The sequence below is a fragment of the Piliocolobus tephrosceles genome, chromosome 19, assembly GCF_002776525.5.
Source record: "Piliocolobus tephrosceles isolate RC106 chromosome 19, ASM277652v3, whole genome shotgun sequence".
NCBI classification, from domain to species: domain Eukaryota; kingdom Metazoa; phylum Chordata; class Mammalia; order Primates; family Cercopithecidae; genus Piliocolobus; species Piliocolobus tephrosceles.
The window spans coordinates 45,203,481-45,218,786 of record NC_045452.1 but is presented as its reverse complement, the minus strand read 5'-3'; the positions used below and the strand labels follow the sequence as shown (position 1 = coordinate 45,218,786).

The 15,306-nt window shown below is 49.4% G+C and overlaps 1 protein-coding gene across 1 annotated transcript in view; it reads left to right on the top strand.

Annotated features, from left to right (window-relative positions):
- Positions 1–14,167, top strand: part of ITSN1 (intersectin 1) — a 242,715-nt gene extending 228,548 nt beyond the window's left edge. Inside the window, exons 33-39 of the mRNA XM_023190769.2 lie at positions 606–773; positions 7,441–7,653; positions 9,071–9,192; positions 10,554–10,636; positions 10,955–11,038; positions 11,811–11,984; positions 13,664–14,167. Coding sequence (XP_023046537.1) covers positions 606–773; positions 7,441–7,653; positions 9,071–9,192; positions 10,554–10,636; positions 10,955–11,038; positions 11,811–11,984; positions 13,664–13,812 — 993 coding nt within the window. The 3' untranslated portion in view covers positions 13,813–14,167. The remainder of the gene's footprint in view (positions 1–605; positions 774–7,440; positions 7,654–9,070; positions 9,193–10,553; positions 10,637–10,954; positions 11,039–11,810; positions 11,985–13,663) is intronic.
- The last annotated feature ends 1,139 nt before the right edge of the window (positions 14,168–15,306 follow it).

The following is a 15,306-nucleotide window of genomic DNA, read 5'->3' as shown; positions in this document are numbered from 1 at the left end:
TGCACCACCATGCCCAGCTAATTTTTGTATTTTTAGTAGAGATGGGGTTTCACTATATTGGTCATGATGGTCTCGATCTCTTGACCTCATGATCTCCCCACCTCGGCCTCCCAAAGTGCTGGGATTACAGGCGTGAGCCACTGCGCCCAGCCAAGGGAGAATATTTTCAAAGAGAAACTCGAAGGGCCCCATGGTTATATGTACATGCTGCGATCCTGTGAGTCTGTATGTACGGCTCAGGGTCCACCCTGTGATGTTAGCATTTTGCAGGACAGATCATACAACTTGTTCTGGACATTCAGGGTGTGGGGCTGGACTGAGACCTCAAGGATGGGCCCGTTCACTGCTTCCTGGTCGGGGCTTAGCCCCCACTGGGCCCATGGGGAAGCGAGGCCCCCGCAAGGCCACCCACTGGAGCCAACAAGGAGTGGCTGTCATCTGCTACGTGATTGCCATGTGGATGCTCAGAACTGCTGTTGCTTAAGTGGGCGCCGTTCATGAAAGGATGGTGCCCTGCCCCGCTGGGCCTGGTCCTGCAGGACTCTGGATCACAGGCCCACCCACATTGCCTAAAAGGAGGTGGTTGTTTTTATTCTCCTGTGTAGATCCTGGAAAACACCCCTGAAAACCACCCGGACCACAGCCACTTGAAGCACGCTCTGGAGAAGGCAGAGGAGCTCTGTTCCCAGGTGAACGAAGGGGTGCGGGAGAAGGAGAACTCCGACCGGCTGGAGTGGATCCAGGCCCATGTACAGTGTGAAGGCCTGTCTGAGGTAGCCATCCTTGGGCTGGGCCCCGGTCTCCCCAGGCAGAGCCTCGGCCGCCAGCCTGGAGGAGGACAAAGAAAAGCACGAACCATTCTCCTCCCCTGCCGAGAGCATCCTCATTTCCATCCAGCTGCTTCTCATCTGCTGTTTCATCCACCCACTGAGTATTTATTTATTTATTTGAGATGGAGTCTCACTCTGTTGTCCAGGCTGGAGTGCAGTGGCACCATCTCAGCTCGCTGCAAGCTCCACCTCCCAGGTTCCAGCGATTCTCCTGTCTCAGCCTCCCAAGGAGCTGGGATTACAGGCACACACCACTGCACCCAGCTAATTTTTGTATTTTTAGTAGAGATGGTGTTTCACCATGTTGGCCAGGCTGATCTTGAATTCCTGGCCTCAGGTGATCTGCCCACCTCGGCCTGCCAAAGTGCTGGGATTACAGGTATGAGCCACCACTCCCTGGCCATCCACTGAGTTTTTAATTTAAATTATATCATTTCCCATTGCCGGAAGTTCTATTTCTTTTCTCCTGTCTGCTGATTTCTTTTCCTTCCTTCCTTCCTTCCTTCCTTCCTTCCTTCCTTCCTTCCTTCCTTCCTTCCTTCTCTCTTTCTTTCTTCTTCTCTTCTCTTCTCTTCTTTCGACAGGGTTCAAGCAAACTCTGTCACCCAGGCTGCTGGAATGCAGTGGCACAATCACAGCTCAATGCAACCTGGATCTCCTGAGCTCAAGTGATCCTCCCACTTTAGCATCCCAAGTAGCTGGGAACACAGGTGCATGCCACCACACCCAGCTATGCTGGTTTCTTTCTTGTATCTTGGTTTTTGCTCAAATGTTAATCCTTCTTATTTATTTCTTAACACATTTTAAACATAGATATTCCTGGCCAGGTGCAGTGACTCATGCCTGTAATCCCAGTGCTTTGGGAAGTGGAGGCAGGAGGCTAGTGTGCATTCAAGATCAGCCTGGGAAGCAGAGTGAGACCCTGTCTATACAAAAAAATAAAAAATAAATTAGCTGGGTGTGGTGGTTCACACTTGAAGTGGGGAGATTGCTTAGTCCAGGAGTTCAAGGCTGCAGTGAGCTATGATCATGCTACTATACTCCAGCCTGAGCAACAGAGCAGACCTTGTCTCGGAACAACAAACAGATATAGATATAGATATAGAACCCATAACCTGAAGTTATGGATCTTATTGTTTTGTCTGTTGTTTCTGCCAGCTCTTGCTAAACTTACCTTGTTTCTCGGAATATGATTTTTGACTGTGAACTAAATGTTCCTTGGAACTTTACCTGTGGGCATCTTTTTTTTTATTTTTTGGAGTCTCACTCTGTCACCCAGGGTGGAGTGCAGTGACATGATCTCAGCTCCCTGCAACCTCTGCCTCCTGGGTTCTCCTGCCTCAGCCTCAAAAGTAGCTGGGATTACAGGTGCTCACCACCATGCCTGGCTGATTTTTATATTTTCAGGAGAGATGGGGTTTCATCATGTTGGCCAGGCTGGTCTCGAACTCCAGGACTCAGAGGATCCACTCGCCTCAGCCTCCCAAAGTGCTGGGATTACAGGCGTGAGCCACTGCACCTGGCCTACCTGTGGGCATCTTTATTGTCTGAAGTTGTATTCCTTCTGGGAGGACTGTTACCGTGATTATCCAAAACTATGTTTAGAGAGGTTTGGGCATCACACCCCTTGTGTGAATTTTGGATGTAAACTTGTGTGAGAGCTACTTGATAAACCACACATTCTCAGGCACGTTTTCCTTCACTACACTAAGGTGAAAAAGAGAAATGTTTTGCCGGGCGCGGTGGCTCACGCCTGTAATCCCAGCTTTCAGGGAGGCAGAGGCGGGAGGATAGCTTGAGCCCAGGAGTTCGAGACCTGCCTGGGTAATACAGCGAGACCCCGTTCTCCACAAAAAGGAAAAAAAAAAAAAAAAAGACAAAAAGAAAGAGAAATGTTTTATTGCTCATCCCCTCTGAGCCTGAGTTTACCTGTCACTCCTCCTCTGGGTTCATCTTTTTATGAAGATCTCCCATTAGACCCCTCACGTTGGCTCTGGATGCACCTGTTTCTGCACCCTATGTAGTAAGTAAAATGCAAGGTCAGCGTTAGCAGATTCAAGAGAGACCCTCAAAGCTATTGTGGCACTGGCTCTCGGTGATCTTCCAGGTTCCTATTTTCATTCTGTTTTCAGCGTCTGCAAATTTCTTACTTTGTTTCTATGTTTTTTCCTGTGCCAGTTTTCCTGGAGTTAAAAAGTGGATTTTTGCATTTTTCTGTTTTTTTCAAGTTTGTGTTGGGTGAGTCATTCCGAGTATCTAGTCCACTATACTTCCAGAAACAGAAGCCCCCCACCGCTCTCCGCCTCTGTGTGTGTGTGTGTGTGTGTGTGTATGTGTGTGTGTGTTTAGACAGGGTGTCACTCCGTTGCCCAGGCTGGAGTGCAGTGGCACAAACTCAGCTCACTGCAGCCTCAACCTCCTGGGCTCAAGTGATTCTCCCACCTCAGCTTTCCAAGTAGCTGGGGCTACAGGCATTGGCCACCATGCCCAGCTAATGTTTCTATTTTTTTGTACAGACAAGGGCTCACCATGTTGCCCAGGCTGGTCTCAAACTCCTGAGCTCAAGCGATCTGCCCGCCTCAACCTCCCAAAGTGCCGGGATTACAGGCGTGAGCCACTATGCCTGGCCAGAAGCCTCTCATTTGGTCTTTAATTTTCTTCTTTCCACTTAACCTTTCCTTTGGTCTCATTCATTTTTTTTTCCCCCATTTTTTTCTCTGGATCTTGAACTCCTGGCCTCAGGTGATCTGCCCACCTCGGCCTGCCAAAGTTCTGTTTCTGTATACATCCACACTTGTGCATGTACACACATACATACATGCATGTATGCACACACATATACCATTCACTAGGGTTTCCCAAAATATCCAGCGAGAATGCATCTCCCTCATCCACTCCCCCTGTGGTTTCTTCCCTCTCATAAGCTACAAAGGCAGTCACCGCCTGAGGGAGTCGCCATGACTGGTTCCTCCACGGCCCCACCTCCTGTCCACATTCAGTGTTGGTGTGGGATGAGCAAAGTTGTGGAAGCAGCCCCGTGGCGGCCGAGGGGACAGCTGTGGGCCCCCATTTTGGGATTTTGTGTTGCTCTGCAATCGGTGGGTGGGTCATTTATTCGCTCATCATCCATTCATTCAATAAGCACTTAGTGAGTATCTGCCCATGTGCCACGGCTCAGTACTAAACCCCGGGACATAAAAACAAATAAGATGTGGCTCCCACTCTCAAGGAGCTCACGGTCCAGTAGGGAGCTGGGGGTTAAACCAACATTTACAAGAAGATGTGAGGGGTGAGGAGGCAGAGCTAGGTGCCAAGTGCTGTGGGGACACATGAGGGAAGCAAGGGACAGTTGTACGGGGGACTCTCAGAGGCCTTGGAGGTGATACTTGACTGGGTGTGGCAGGATGAAGCATTGGAGGCGGGCCAAGCACCATGGCTCAGTCCTGTAATCCCAGCACTTTGAGAGGCCAAGGCGGGAGGATCCCTTGAGGCCGGAAGTTCAAGACCAGCCTGGGCAACATAGTGAGACCTTGTCTCTATAAAAAATGTTTAGAAAATTAACCAGGTGTGGTGGCATGCACCTGTAGTCTCAGCTGCTTGGGAGGCTGAGGCAGGAGGATTGCTTGAGCCCAGGAGTTTGAGGCTTCAGTGAGCCGTGATTGCACCACTACACTCCAGCCTGGGCAACAGATCAAGACCCTGTCTCAAAAAAAATAAAAATAAAAATAAGATCAGGGCAGGGCATTAGGAGTGGAGGACCATTCTGAGATTCTGAGCAGGGCATTCGTGAGGATTGTAGAGGAACGATGGGCCATGGGGCTGCAGGGCAGGCTGAGGCCCAGCTGAGGAAGGCCTGTGTATCATGCAAAGGAACATTAACTTGATCCTGAAGACAAGGGACCCAAGCCGCCCCTGCACTATCAGGCAGAAATGCCAACACAGCCATGTGCGCCTTAGAAAGGGCCCTTCCCTGATTCTGACAGCTGCCATCAGAGGGGCACAGTGAAGCCGGGATCTGAAGATGTTAAAGTAAAATCAATTGTCATCCTTTTTTTTTTGAGACGGAGTCTCACTCTGTCACCCAGGCTGGAGTGCAGTGGTGCGATCTCGGCTCACTGCAACCTCCACTTCCTGGGTTCAAGAGATTCTCCTGCCTCGGCTTCCCAAATAGCTGGAACTATAGGGGCCCAGAGCTACACCCGGCTATTTTTTGTATTTTTAGTAGAGACGGGGTTTCGCCGTGTCAGCCAGGCTGGTCTCCAATTCCTGACCTCAAGTGATCCGCCTGCCTTGGCCTCCCAAAATGTTGGGATTACAGGCCTGAGCCACCCCACCCAGCCTAGTTCTTGTCCTTTGATTTTTTGGGCTTAAATCCCCCGTTTGCCATCAGATGGCTGTCCTTCTTGGTCAGTCTTCCTGGCTGTCATGCACAGTGTCGTCGTTGTCTTGATGACGTTCATGGTGATGGGAAGGGGACGTGTTGACTTCTGTCTCCTGACCTATGATCACGGTGTGGACCATGCGTGGCCCAGGTCTGGACACACAGCAGTGATTGAATTTCAAACAGATGCTGTCTTTGGCATTCCTGTCTGAAGATAGAGAAGTACAAATACTATTCCCAGTTCATGCATATTCAGTGTTATCCTGGCCAGGTAGAGGCTTTGAGTATGAATGAACAAGAGCACCTTTATGTCACTGGATCCAATGACACTTGCCTTCTCTGGATTCTTTGTGCCCAAGTGGCTTGAACCCTGTCTTGGCAAGCAGGAAGGGCTGGTTGGTCTCCAGGCTCCTGCCCGGAGTGCAGAGGTGAAGAGTGTTCTTTGAAGGCTCCTGTTGTGGCAACACCTTCGGTCTTTCTTGGGCTCTCAGAGCCTCCGTGGGAGGTCAGAGGTCATCTTTCCTCCTGGTGGCTGAGAGCAGAGTGCAGTGGGCCCTTTTCAGCTGCCTTTAGCTCTCCACTCACAGAGGCGCCACTGCTTCTCCCGTATTGCAGATGGGCAGGTGGCCACCGGCTTCTCTTGGGGACACGTGTTACGAACCTGTCACTCCCTCACAAATATTCTATTCAGAGAGGTCCATAGGGCTCGTAGCTCAGGAGACAGCCCTGGAGCGTCCCCCGGGCCAGTTGTGTGGGCACATGGGGAGCGTGAGGGGCTGGCCTCTGACTGGGTCATCTTACTCCTGGCACGCAGCCACGGCCTTGCTATCCTTGGCCTCTCCCCCTGCTGTCAAAAAGGGGGCCTCTGTGGGGTCATCTCCACCTCAGTACCCTCTGCCCCTTCAGAACCTACTGGAGTGAGGTGATAGACCCCCAAGAGGTGTTAGAGCCGCGTTTCAGCACCCACAGTGTCTCTACGGGTCAGTAAGTGGAGGGAGGGAGCTGTTCCCTTCCTGTTTGCTAAGCGGGTGAGTTGGGTGAGGTTTCACGTGCCCACTACAGTGTCCATTCTATTTGGCATTGAGAGGTCGCTCAACACCACTGATTTTCAGCCGGGCGCAGTGGCTCACACCTGTAATCCCAGCACTTTGGGAGGTCAAAGTGGGCAGATCACGAGGTCAGGAGATCGAGACCATCCTGGCTGACATGGTGAAACCCTGTCCCTACTAAAAATACAAAAAATTAGCCGGGCATGGTGGTGGGCACCTGTAGTCCCAGCTACTCAGGAGGCTGAGGCAGGAGAATGACGTGAACCTGGGAGGCGGAGCTTGCAATGAGTGGAGATCACGCCACTGCACTCAGCCTGGGCAACAGAGCGAGACTCCGTCTCAAAAAAAAAAAAAAAAAAAAAATTACCACCACTGATTTGTGCAGTCACACACATGCCAGGGGCCCAGACTGCAGTTGTGCCTTGGAAGGCAGCATTTGTCCATGGAATTGGAGAGAGAGGGTGGCTGCTGCTTTCCAGAAGCACAAAGGACTGTCTGAACCTGTGTGGGGTCTTCTCCCTGGAGCTGTTTCATGCACAGACCCTGTGCAGAGCAGGGAATCCCCAAGGTGGGAGCCAGGTGGGCACTTTTCTTTCTGCTGCCCCGTTTTCCCAGTAAATAAAAAAGAGAAGCAGCCAGGCCCAGTGGCTCACACCTGTAATCCCAATATTTTGGGAGCCTGAGGTGGAAGGATCACTTGAGGCCAGGAGTTCAAGACCAGCCTGGGCAAAGTAGTGAGACCCCCATCTCTACAAAAGTTGTTTTCAAAAATTAGCCAGGCATGGGTTGGGGGACTGAGATGGGAGAATTGCTTGAGCCTGGGAGGTCAAGGCTGCGTGAACAATGATCACCCCACTGCACTCCAGCCTGGGCAACATAGTGAGACCCTGTCTCAAAAAAAAAAAAAAGAAAAAGAAAAAAACACACCAATTGCACCATAAGACACTAGCATCCCCCTAGAGGAAAAGCCTTAGAAATTACCACCGAGACTCTTCTTGATACTTGGAATTCCTTGAACTGTGCCTTTGTCTGACTTTGATCTCTTGGCTCCAGAGCCATCCTTGACTTTTTTCTGAGATCCGAGTCCGCTGGGGCCTGGCCTCTGATTCTGATGGAGCCCATGCTTTCAGATGCAGAGGAACAAAAAATGTTACACTTGGGTTTTGTTTTCCTTTCTCAGCAACTTGTGTTCAATTCAGTGACCAATTGCTTGGGGCCGCGCAAATTTCTGCACAGTGGGAAGCTCTACAAGGCCAAAAGCAACAAGGAACTGTATGGTTTCCTTTTCAACGACTTCCTCCTGCTGACTCAGATCACGAAGCCCTTGGGGTCTTCTGGCACGGACAAAGTCTTCAGCCCCAAATCAAACCTGCAGTATAAAATGTACAAAACAGTAAGTTGGATTCCAGATTGCATTGTCAGGGTTGACGTGTTCGGGGAGGAAGACGTTTCCAAAAAGGAGCTAGAGTTTTAGCGGGATCTGGGGCCGTGGCATGGAGTAGAAGGCCGGGAGTTGAACTGTGATTTAGGGTGTCCGGAGTGGAGGACGATGCATATCCCACCGCAGTTTCAGTGACACTCGGTGCCATCGGTGGAACATATATTGGCTGCCAAATGGCTCTTGTGGTCCCTGGGATGTGACAAAGGCATGCCTTAGCCTGTAGGAGCGAAGTCTAGCGTACAGATGAGGCAGGTGTGAAAAAGCTTGGGAGAAGAGGTGCAAAACAGCACCCAGGGCCCACCGTCGCCTCCAAACCGTCCTAAGTCCCCTGCCAGACTTCTCCAGGGAGCTTGAAACATCCGAGGCCTCCCCTTTCTAGCAAAGCCTCTCTGAACAGTTGATGAGTGGAGAATTTCCCTCAGCTGTTTATATGGTCTGCTCATACGTGCATGGCTGTGTTTGTGTGTCTTCGTGTCACGGGACATTGTTTTTCTAAATTTGTCTCCATGGGGGTATTTTTACAGAAGAATTTCCTCTGAAGCAGCAGTTAGCTTTATTTTGGGGGAAAAAAGAGCTATGTATTTATATAGTTACTAGAAACTTCATGTGAAAATCTTTGGAGGGAATTGCTTGATGTAAAGTGGATGAAGACTGCTGTTTAGGATACACCAGGAAAAGCGACACCAGCCAGATCTTATTCCAAAGGACTTAAAACATACCTGCGGCCGGGCGCGGTGGCTCACGCCTGTAATCTCAGCACTTTGGGAGGCCGAGGCGGGCGGATCACAAGGTCAGGAGATCGAGATCATCCTGGCTAACACGGTGAAACCCCGTCTCTACTAAAAATAGAAAAAAATTAGCCGGGCGTGGTGGCGGGCGCCTGTAGTCCTAGCTACTTGGGAGGCTGAGGCAGGAGAATGGCGTGAACCTGGGAGGCGGAGCTTGCAATGAGCCGAGATCGCGCCACTGGACTCCAGCCTGGGCGACAGAGCCAGACTCCGTCTCAAAAAAAAAAAAAAAACAAAAACAAAAACAAAAACAAAAAAACATATCTGCAAAATCGGGGGTGGGGGAGACACATATGTATAATTTGTAATATATGAAAGTTGGTACTAACACAACATTATTATTCTGGGATTCTTTACCGGAAAACACACACGCCCTTAGTCTGGTTTACTGGAACACACCCAGAAACACACACACACGCTCAGTCGAGGTTACTGAAACACACACAGGGGCGTGCGCACACGGCTGACTCGCAGTCTCGTTTACTGGAACACATTGGCATAAGCGTGCTCACACACTCACGGTTTACCAGAGCACACAGACCCCCAGCCTCGCTTTGTAATGCCTTCGCGTTACTTTCCAGCCTATTTTCCTAAATGAGGTTCTAGTAAAATTACCCACCGACCCTTCTGGAGACGAGCCCATCTTCCACATCTCCCACATTGACCGAGTCTATACCCTCCGAGCAGAAAGCATAAATGAAAGGTAAGACCTGCCACCTCCCCAGCGTGGGCCCCAGGGGCTCCATGGCTCTAGGACACAAAAGGGACGTGTGATTAATCAGCAGGTGCCAATGTTTCCCAAGTGGCAATGCCATCACCCCTGGCTGGGGTTGGGAATGGGGCTATTACTTTTTTCTACAGCCTCTCAAAAATCTGACACATGGCATGCACTTTCCAAAATAACATGGATTGAAACTAATTTTGCTTGAGTTTTTTTTTTTTTTTTTTAAGGCAGAGTCTCACTCTGTCACTCAGGCTGGAGTGCAATGGTGCAGTCACAGCTCACTGTAGCCTTGACCTCCTGGGCTCAACTAATCCTCCCACCCTAGCCTCCCAGGTAGCTGGGACTACAGGCATGTGCTACCAAGCCTGGCTAGTCTTTTATTATTTTTTTTGTAGAGATGGGGTCTTGCCATGTTGCCTAGGCTGGTCTTAAACTCCTGGGCTTAAGGGATCCACTTGCCTTGGCCTCCCAGAATGCCAGAATACTGGGATTACAGGCATGAGCCACTGCACCTGGCAGTTTTTTTTTTTTTTTTCCAGAAATGTTTAGCATTCTTTGAGGTAAATGGAGCATCTCAAGTTTCCCCTGGCTTCCCAGGTGGCAGAAACCAATAGGAAAGCAATTTTGGGGTTAATACGACCACCCAAACCCAAACCCCTCCTCACCTTGGCTCACTTAAATGGGCATTCTGGAACCTAGGGCTGTGGGTATTTTGCTTCAATCTGTCTTCAAGACACTGCCCTGGAGCCAAATGAAATAGATCATTTTCTGAAGGGTGAACTTGACACAAGGCCAGCATCATTCCAAAGAGCGTTTGCACCAAGCAAGAAAATTGGCTAAAGCTTTCGTGCATATGGTTCTCAGAAAAAATGAAGGCGAAAACCGCAGTCACAAATGCCTTCCCCCAGGGCATTTTGCTCTTTCTTGTGAAGTGGTTCCCAATCTGGGAAGTGGTTTTTGTTCTTTCTTTGCGTGACTTCATAAGTAAGATCCTTCTGGCTTTGTTGGATTAGGAAAATATGTGCTACTCTTCGGTAAGGAGGGAAGAGGAGTTGTGTCCCGATGTTGCCTCCAAGACAGCATTTTTCACAGATTTTCTTCCCCGGGGACATGAACGCAGGTCTTGAGGACATCCATGGAAATGGCCCTCATGCCTTTCTTATTGATGGCAGGAATAAGTATTAGCATCATGTGACATAAAATCAGATTCTCTTTCCCGAGCCTTTGTTGTTAAAATCAAGTGAACAAAGAAAACAGAGTCCTGGCAACAGTGTTTGAACAGACCTGAAGCCTTTTTCCTGAGTTTCTGTTTGGCAACTTTCTGTCTTTTTCTGTCCAAGGACTGCCTGGGTGCAGAAAATCAAAGCTGCTTCTGAACTCTACATAGAGACTGAGAAAAAGAAGCGCGAGAAAGCGTACCTGGGTAATGCATGGCCCCGCGGGGTGTCCTGCACAGCTGGGCAGGAGGGAGGGCCATTGGGCTGGGCTGAAAATCCACAGAATAGAAGAGTCCTCTGGACCTGGAGGAGGGACATGAGATGGGATGGAAGTGAGCTTGGGGTGGGATGCAGATGGGGAGGGAGGACAAATTCCAGGAGCAAGGAAGCCAGAGTTTAAGGAGAGGAGAGGAGAATTACTTCTGAGTCGGGAGAGGTACATGAAATGCATTGTGAGGCTCACAGAGATGGGAAAGGCGTGGCATGTTCCAATGAAGCATTTTGTGTTTTTCCTGCCGTCATAGTCCGTTCCCAAAGGGCAACAGGCATTGGAAGGTTGATGGTGAACGTGGTTGAAGGCATTGAGTTGAAACCCTGTCGGTCACATGGTAAGGCTCTGAGGCGTCCCCGACTCCTGCCTTAGGGTTGGAAGCTGGGTCCGGGTTCCCCACACCCCCACCTGAATGTAAATCAAATGTGCTATTTGCATACTCCCCTATCTCCTTCCAGACTTGGTTTAACTAGCACTGATTTAAAACCTGGAGGTTTTGTGGGTTTTTTTTCATCCTTTCTACCATTCTGCTTTTCCGAGGGATCTGAGCGGCTGCATTCACAGTGGATATGACACCAAATCAGGCCAAAGTGAGGAGACAGGAAGGGCCTAGTTTCAAAGCCCACTCAATTAATTATTTGTTCTTAGTTTGAGGATGAAGCTGACTTCTGGGAGTTTTCACCTGGATTCTCCATCGAATGCCACTTATTAAGCATAGTAGTTACTAAGAGAGGGGAGCAGCACACACAGTGGCCCGGATTACACACCTGTAATCCCAGTGCTTTGGGAGGCCAAAGCAGGTGGATCACCTGAGGTCAGGAGTTTGAGACCAGCCTGGCTAACATGGTGAAACCCCGTTTCTACTAAAAATATAAAAAATTAGCCAGGAATGGTGGCAGGCACTTGTAATACCAGCTATTTCGGAGGCTGAGGCAGGAGAATCACTTGAGCCCAGGAGGTGGAGGTTGCAGTGAGCTGAGATCATACTACTGCACTCCAGCCTGGGCAACAGAGCAAGACTCCATCAAAAAAAAAAAAAAAAAAAAAAAAAGAGTGGGGGTCAAAATGAGGTGTGAGTTCCACCTGACGAAGGCTTTTATTCCCTTCAGGAAAGAGTAACCCCTACTGCGAGGTGACCATGGGTTCCCAGTGCCACATCACCAAGACGATCCAGGACACGCTGAACCCCAAGTGGAATTCCAACTGTCAGTTCTTCATCCGAGACCTGGAGCAGGAGGTCCTCTGCATCACTGTGTTCGAGAGGGACCAGTTCTCACCAGATGGTGAGTGGAACACGGCCCCGTGGTTATTCCTCCTTCCCTGGCACTCGTTTGCGTGGGCTAATGTTTTCTTACCTGGAGACTTGGTGCCAGGATTCCTTGGGTTTCCCTCCCGAGAGATGAGGCTGGTTGGCACAAGGCGAGGCTCTGTCTCCCCTGGAGGAGTCGTCTGGCGGTGTCTCACTGCAGGTGGACAGAGCATGCCTGGTCTAGAATTGTGCCAGCTGCCCTGGGCAAACACGACCATCTTCTGCTTTCCAACGCAGGTGACTGTGGAGAGGGGTGTATTTAAGAGCCTCAGCACAGTTCTTCAGTCCTTGGCAAAAAGCCATGCTGGCAATGGATGAAACTGGCCAATGGAACAAGGATGTTAGCCCACCACAGGAGCCGCAGAATCGGCCAGGTCCCTTTGGGTGGCATTTTTGTGGCAGTTATTAAGTAGGCAAAGGGATGCAGTCACGTTGGATGAATCATTTCTTCCACCAGCTTTCTGTTTCTGCTTGGGCCTGGAAAAGAATGGTCTCAGCCCAATGATTCCAAGAAACTACCTGTCTCTCCCTCAACCCAGTAAAAATCGCCGGTGGGCATGGTGATGCAGGCCTGGAATCCCAGCACTTTGGGAGCCTGAGGCAGGAGGATCGCTTAAGCCCAGGAGTCCGAGACCAGCCTGGCCAACATAATGGGATCTAGTCTCTACAAAAAAATACAAAACGTAGCCAGGCATAGTGACACGCACCTGTAGTTCCAGCTACTTGGGAGGCTGAGGCAGGAGGACTGCTTGAGACTGGGAGGTTGAGGCTGCAGTGAGCCATGATGGTGCCACTACACTCCAGCCTGGGTGACAGGGCAAGACCCCATCTCCAAAAAAAAAAAAAAAAAAAATCACAGAGTAAGTTAAAAGATTATATGCTCAACTTAATTATGACCAAAGGAGTGAGGGTCGAATACTATCATTATCTGTACCAGGTTTAAATGGCTCCATGGGGCCTTCATCTTTTAGTACTTTTTATATGAATTATCTCATTGTGACTTAGGTACTCGTTGTGGTAGCTGGTTAAATGTTTGAGTGCGACTGGAACAGTTTGCCTCCCAAGTCTGGGCTCTTAACCACTATGTGCACTGTCAACTTCTAATTCTTTTTTCTTTTGATTTTTTTACATTTTTTTTTTTTTCTTGAGACAGGGTCTCACTCTGTCACTCAGGCTGGAGCACAGTGGTGCAATCACAGCTCACTGCAGCCTCCACCTCCCAGGCTTAAGCAATCCTCCTGCCTCAGCCTCCTAAGTAGCTGGGATGACAGGCATGAACCACCATGCTAGGCTCATTTTTAAAATGTTTTTGTAGAGACAGGGTCTCACTCTATTGCCCAGGCTGGTGTCAAACTCCTGGACTCCAGTGATCCTCCTGCCTTGGCCTCCCAAAGTGCTGGGATTACAGATGCGAGCCACTGTGCCCGGCTACCTTCTAATTCTGAGAGATAAAGATTGGGGTTGGGTTTGTTTTTTTTTAAATAATGAAATACCGTGACACATTGGCAACTCTGCTGGGGAGTGAGTTGGAAATCCTAGTGTTGGTTTACATCAGAATGTAACAGTTCATCGGGGGGTCCCCAATTTGCCAGACATGTGGCTCGAAGACAGAGAATGGACCCTCTTAGCGGGGTCTGTTTGTTCTCTTTTCAGATTTTTTGGGTCGGACGGAGATCCGTGTGGCAGACATCAAGAAAGACCAGGGCTCCAAGGGTCCAGTTACGAAGTGTCTTCTGCTGCACGAAGTCCCCACGGGAGAGATCGTGGTCCGCTTGGACCTGCAGTTGTTTGATGAGCCGTAGGTAGCGGGCTCGGGGTGTGCTCAGCAGGGTCCCAGCCCACGGCCGCACATGCTGTCTGGAAATTGTGTTCCTTTTCTAAGAAACCACCATTTGGTGTTCAGTCACAGGGATATGGGACGGCAAAGACAGGCCCCTCAAAGCTTCTAGGAATCATTCTCGACAATCCTCCCTGCCCCGAAACAATTTCCTTTTTCATGAAACAAAGCTGTGTTTTCGTTTATCCTCACTACAGGTCTCATTATAGCTTTTAGGGTCGCTGAAATCCCATAACCCTCAACAGGGTGCAGTTGGGAGTCTAGCGCCTTCCCGGGCTTGAAGAATGGGTCTGGTTACTATAAAATAGATTTATAAATGCAATGTCTGTATTTTTGGAGAACTCATGTAACCCTCCATTTCTTACATCCACCAGGCCCCAAGTAGACTTCTTGGCTTACAATGCCCAGTCGTTGGTGTGCGTTTAGAAACAATTATGATGGTCCTGTCGTTGCTTCAGAATCCCATCTCTCCTGCAGGGAAATGCCTGGAGCTGATCACTCGGTGAGACGGTCTGATCAGGCCCTGGCTTAGCTCTTTGAAGAGCTGGTCTATGGAAGGTTCCAGCATGTGCACCGTTATAGCCGTTCCTTCCCCCTCTAGGCCTTGTATTAATATATGTCAATGAAAACACACCGGCATATTGTTGCGTGGATTCAGTTCTGATTTCCAGCATGCTTGGAATATGGTCACAGAAAGCCATTATCTAGAAAGTCACCCCTCTGCTGGATCAGATCACTGCAGGTCACTGGAAAGGCAACTTTACAATGTTGGGTCACTGGGTCTCGATTGGCAGCCATGTTGGAAAAATCTCTTTTGGCTCAGAGGCCCTGTGATATTTCATGGCAGCAGTAGTTGCTGGTGCCCTGTTCTGTGCTTGGATGTGCTGAATCCTGATTGTTGTAGGAAATTTCAACAACTGTCTTTGATACATTCCCCAAAAAGCCACGTCCTAGATCCCCAAGGCATGAAAAGGAAAAATGTCAAGCTGGAGGCTGGGAAAGAAAATGAAGGCAGTCCATTATGTGGTGAGTAAAAGACCCTAGGAGTATGCAAGCCCTGCACATCCTGGGGCAAAGGCCTAAGACACTTCCCCACCCTCCACCACACCCACCCCAACCTCACGGTAATGTGCTTGTTCCAAGAGTCAGGACTGTATGACCATGTGTCAAGCTGTTTGGTTTGAGTTCTTTAATTTTTTTTTTCCCTTAAATGCCAGGAGATAGTCTGGTTAGTTAGATAGTAACTTGATTTGCTAATGAAAAGTGGGGGCCGTATTTCGTTCGCATGTTAACATTCTCATAATCCCAGTTTGTTGTGGTCATGAAATGTCCTTTGCATGTTCTGTTGGTACCGGAGTCTAGCTTTCCTGTACTAGATGGTGTTCTCTTTGATTGTAGGTCCTTAGACTTTAATTAGGGTTATAAAAGCGCTTTCTAAATAATAGCATCAGCTTTGTGG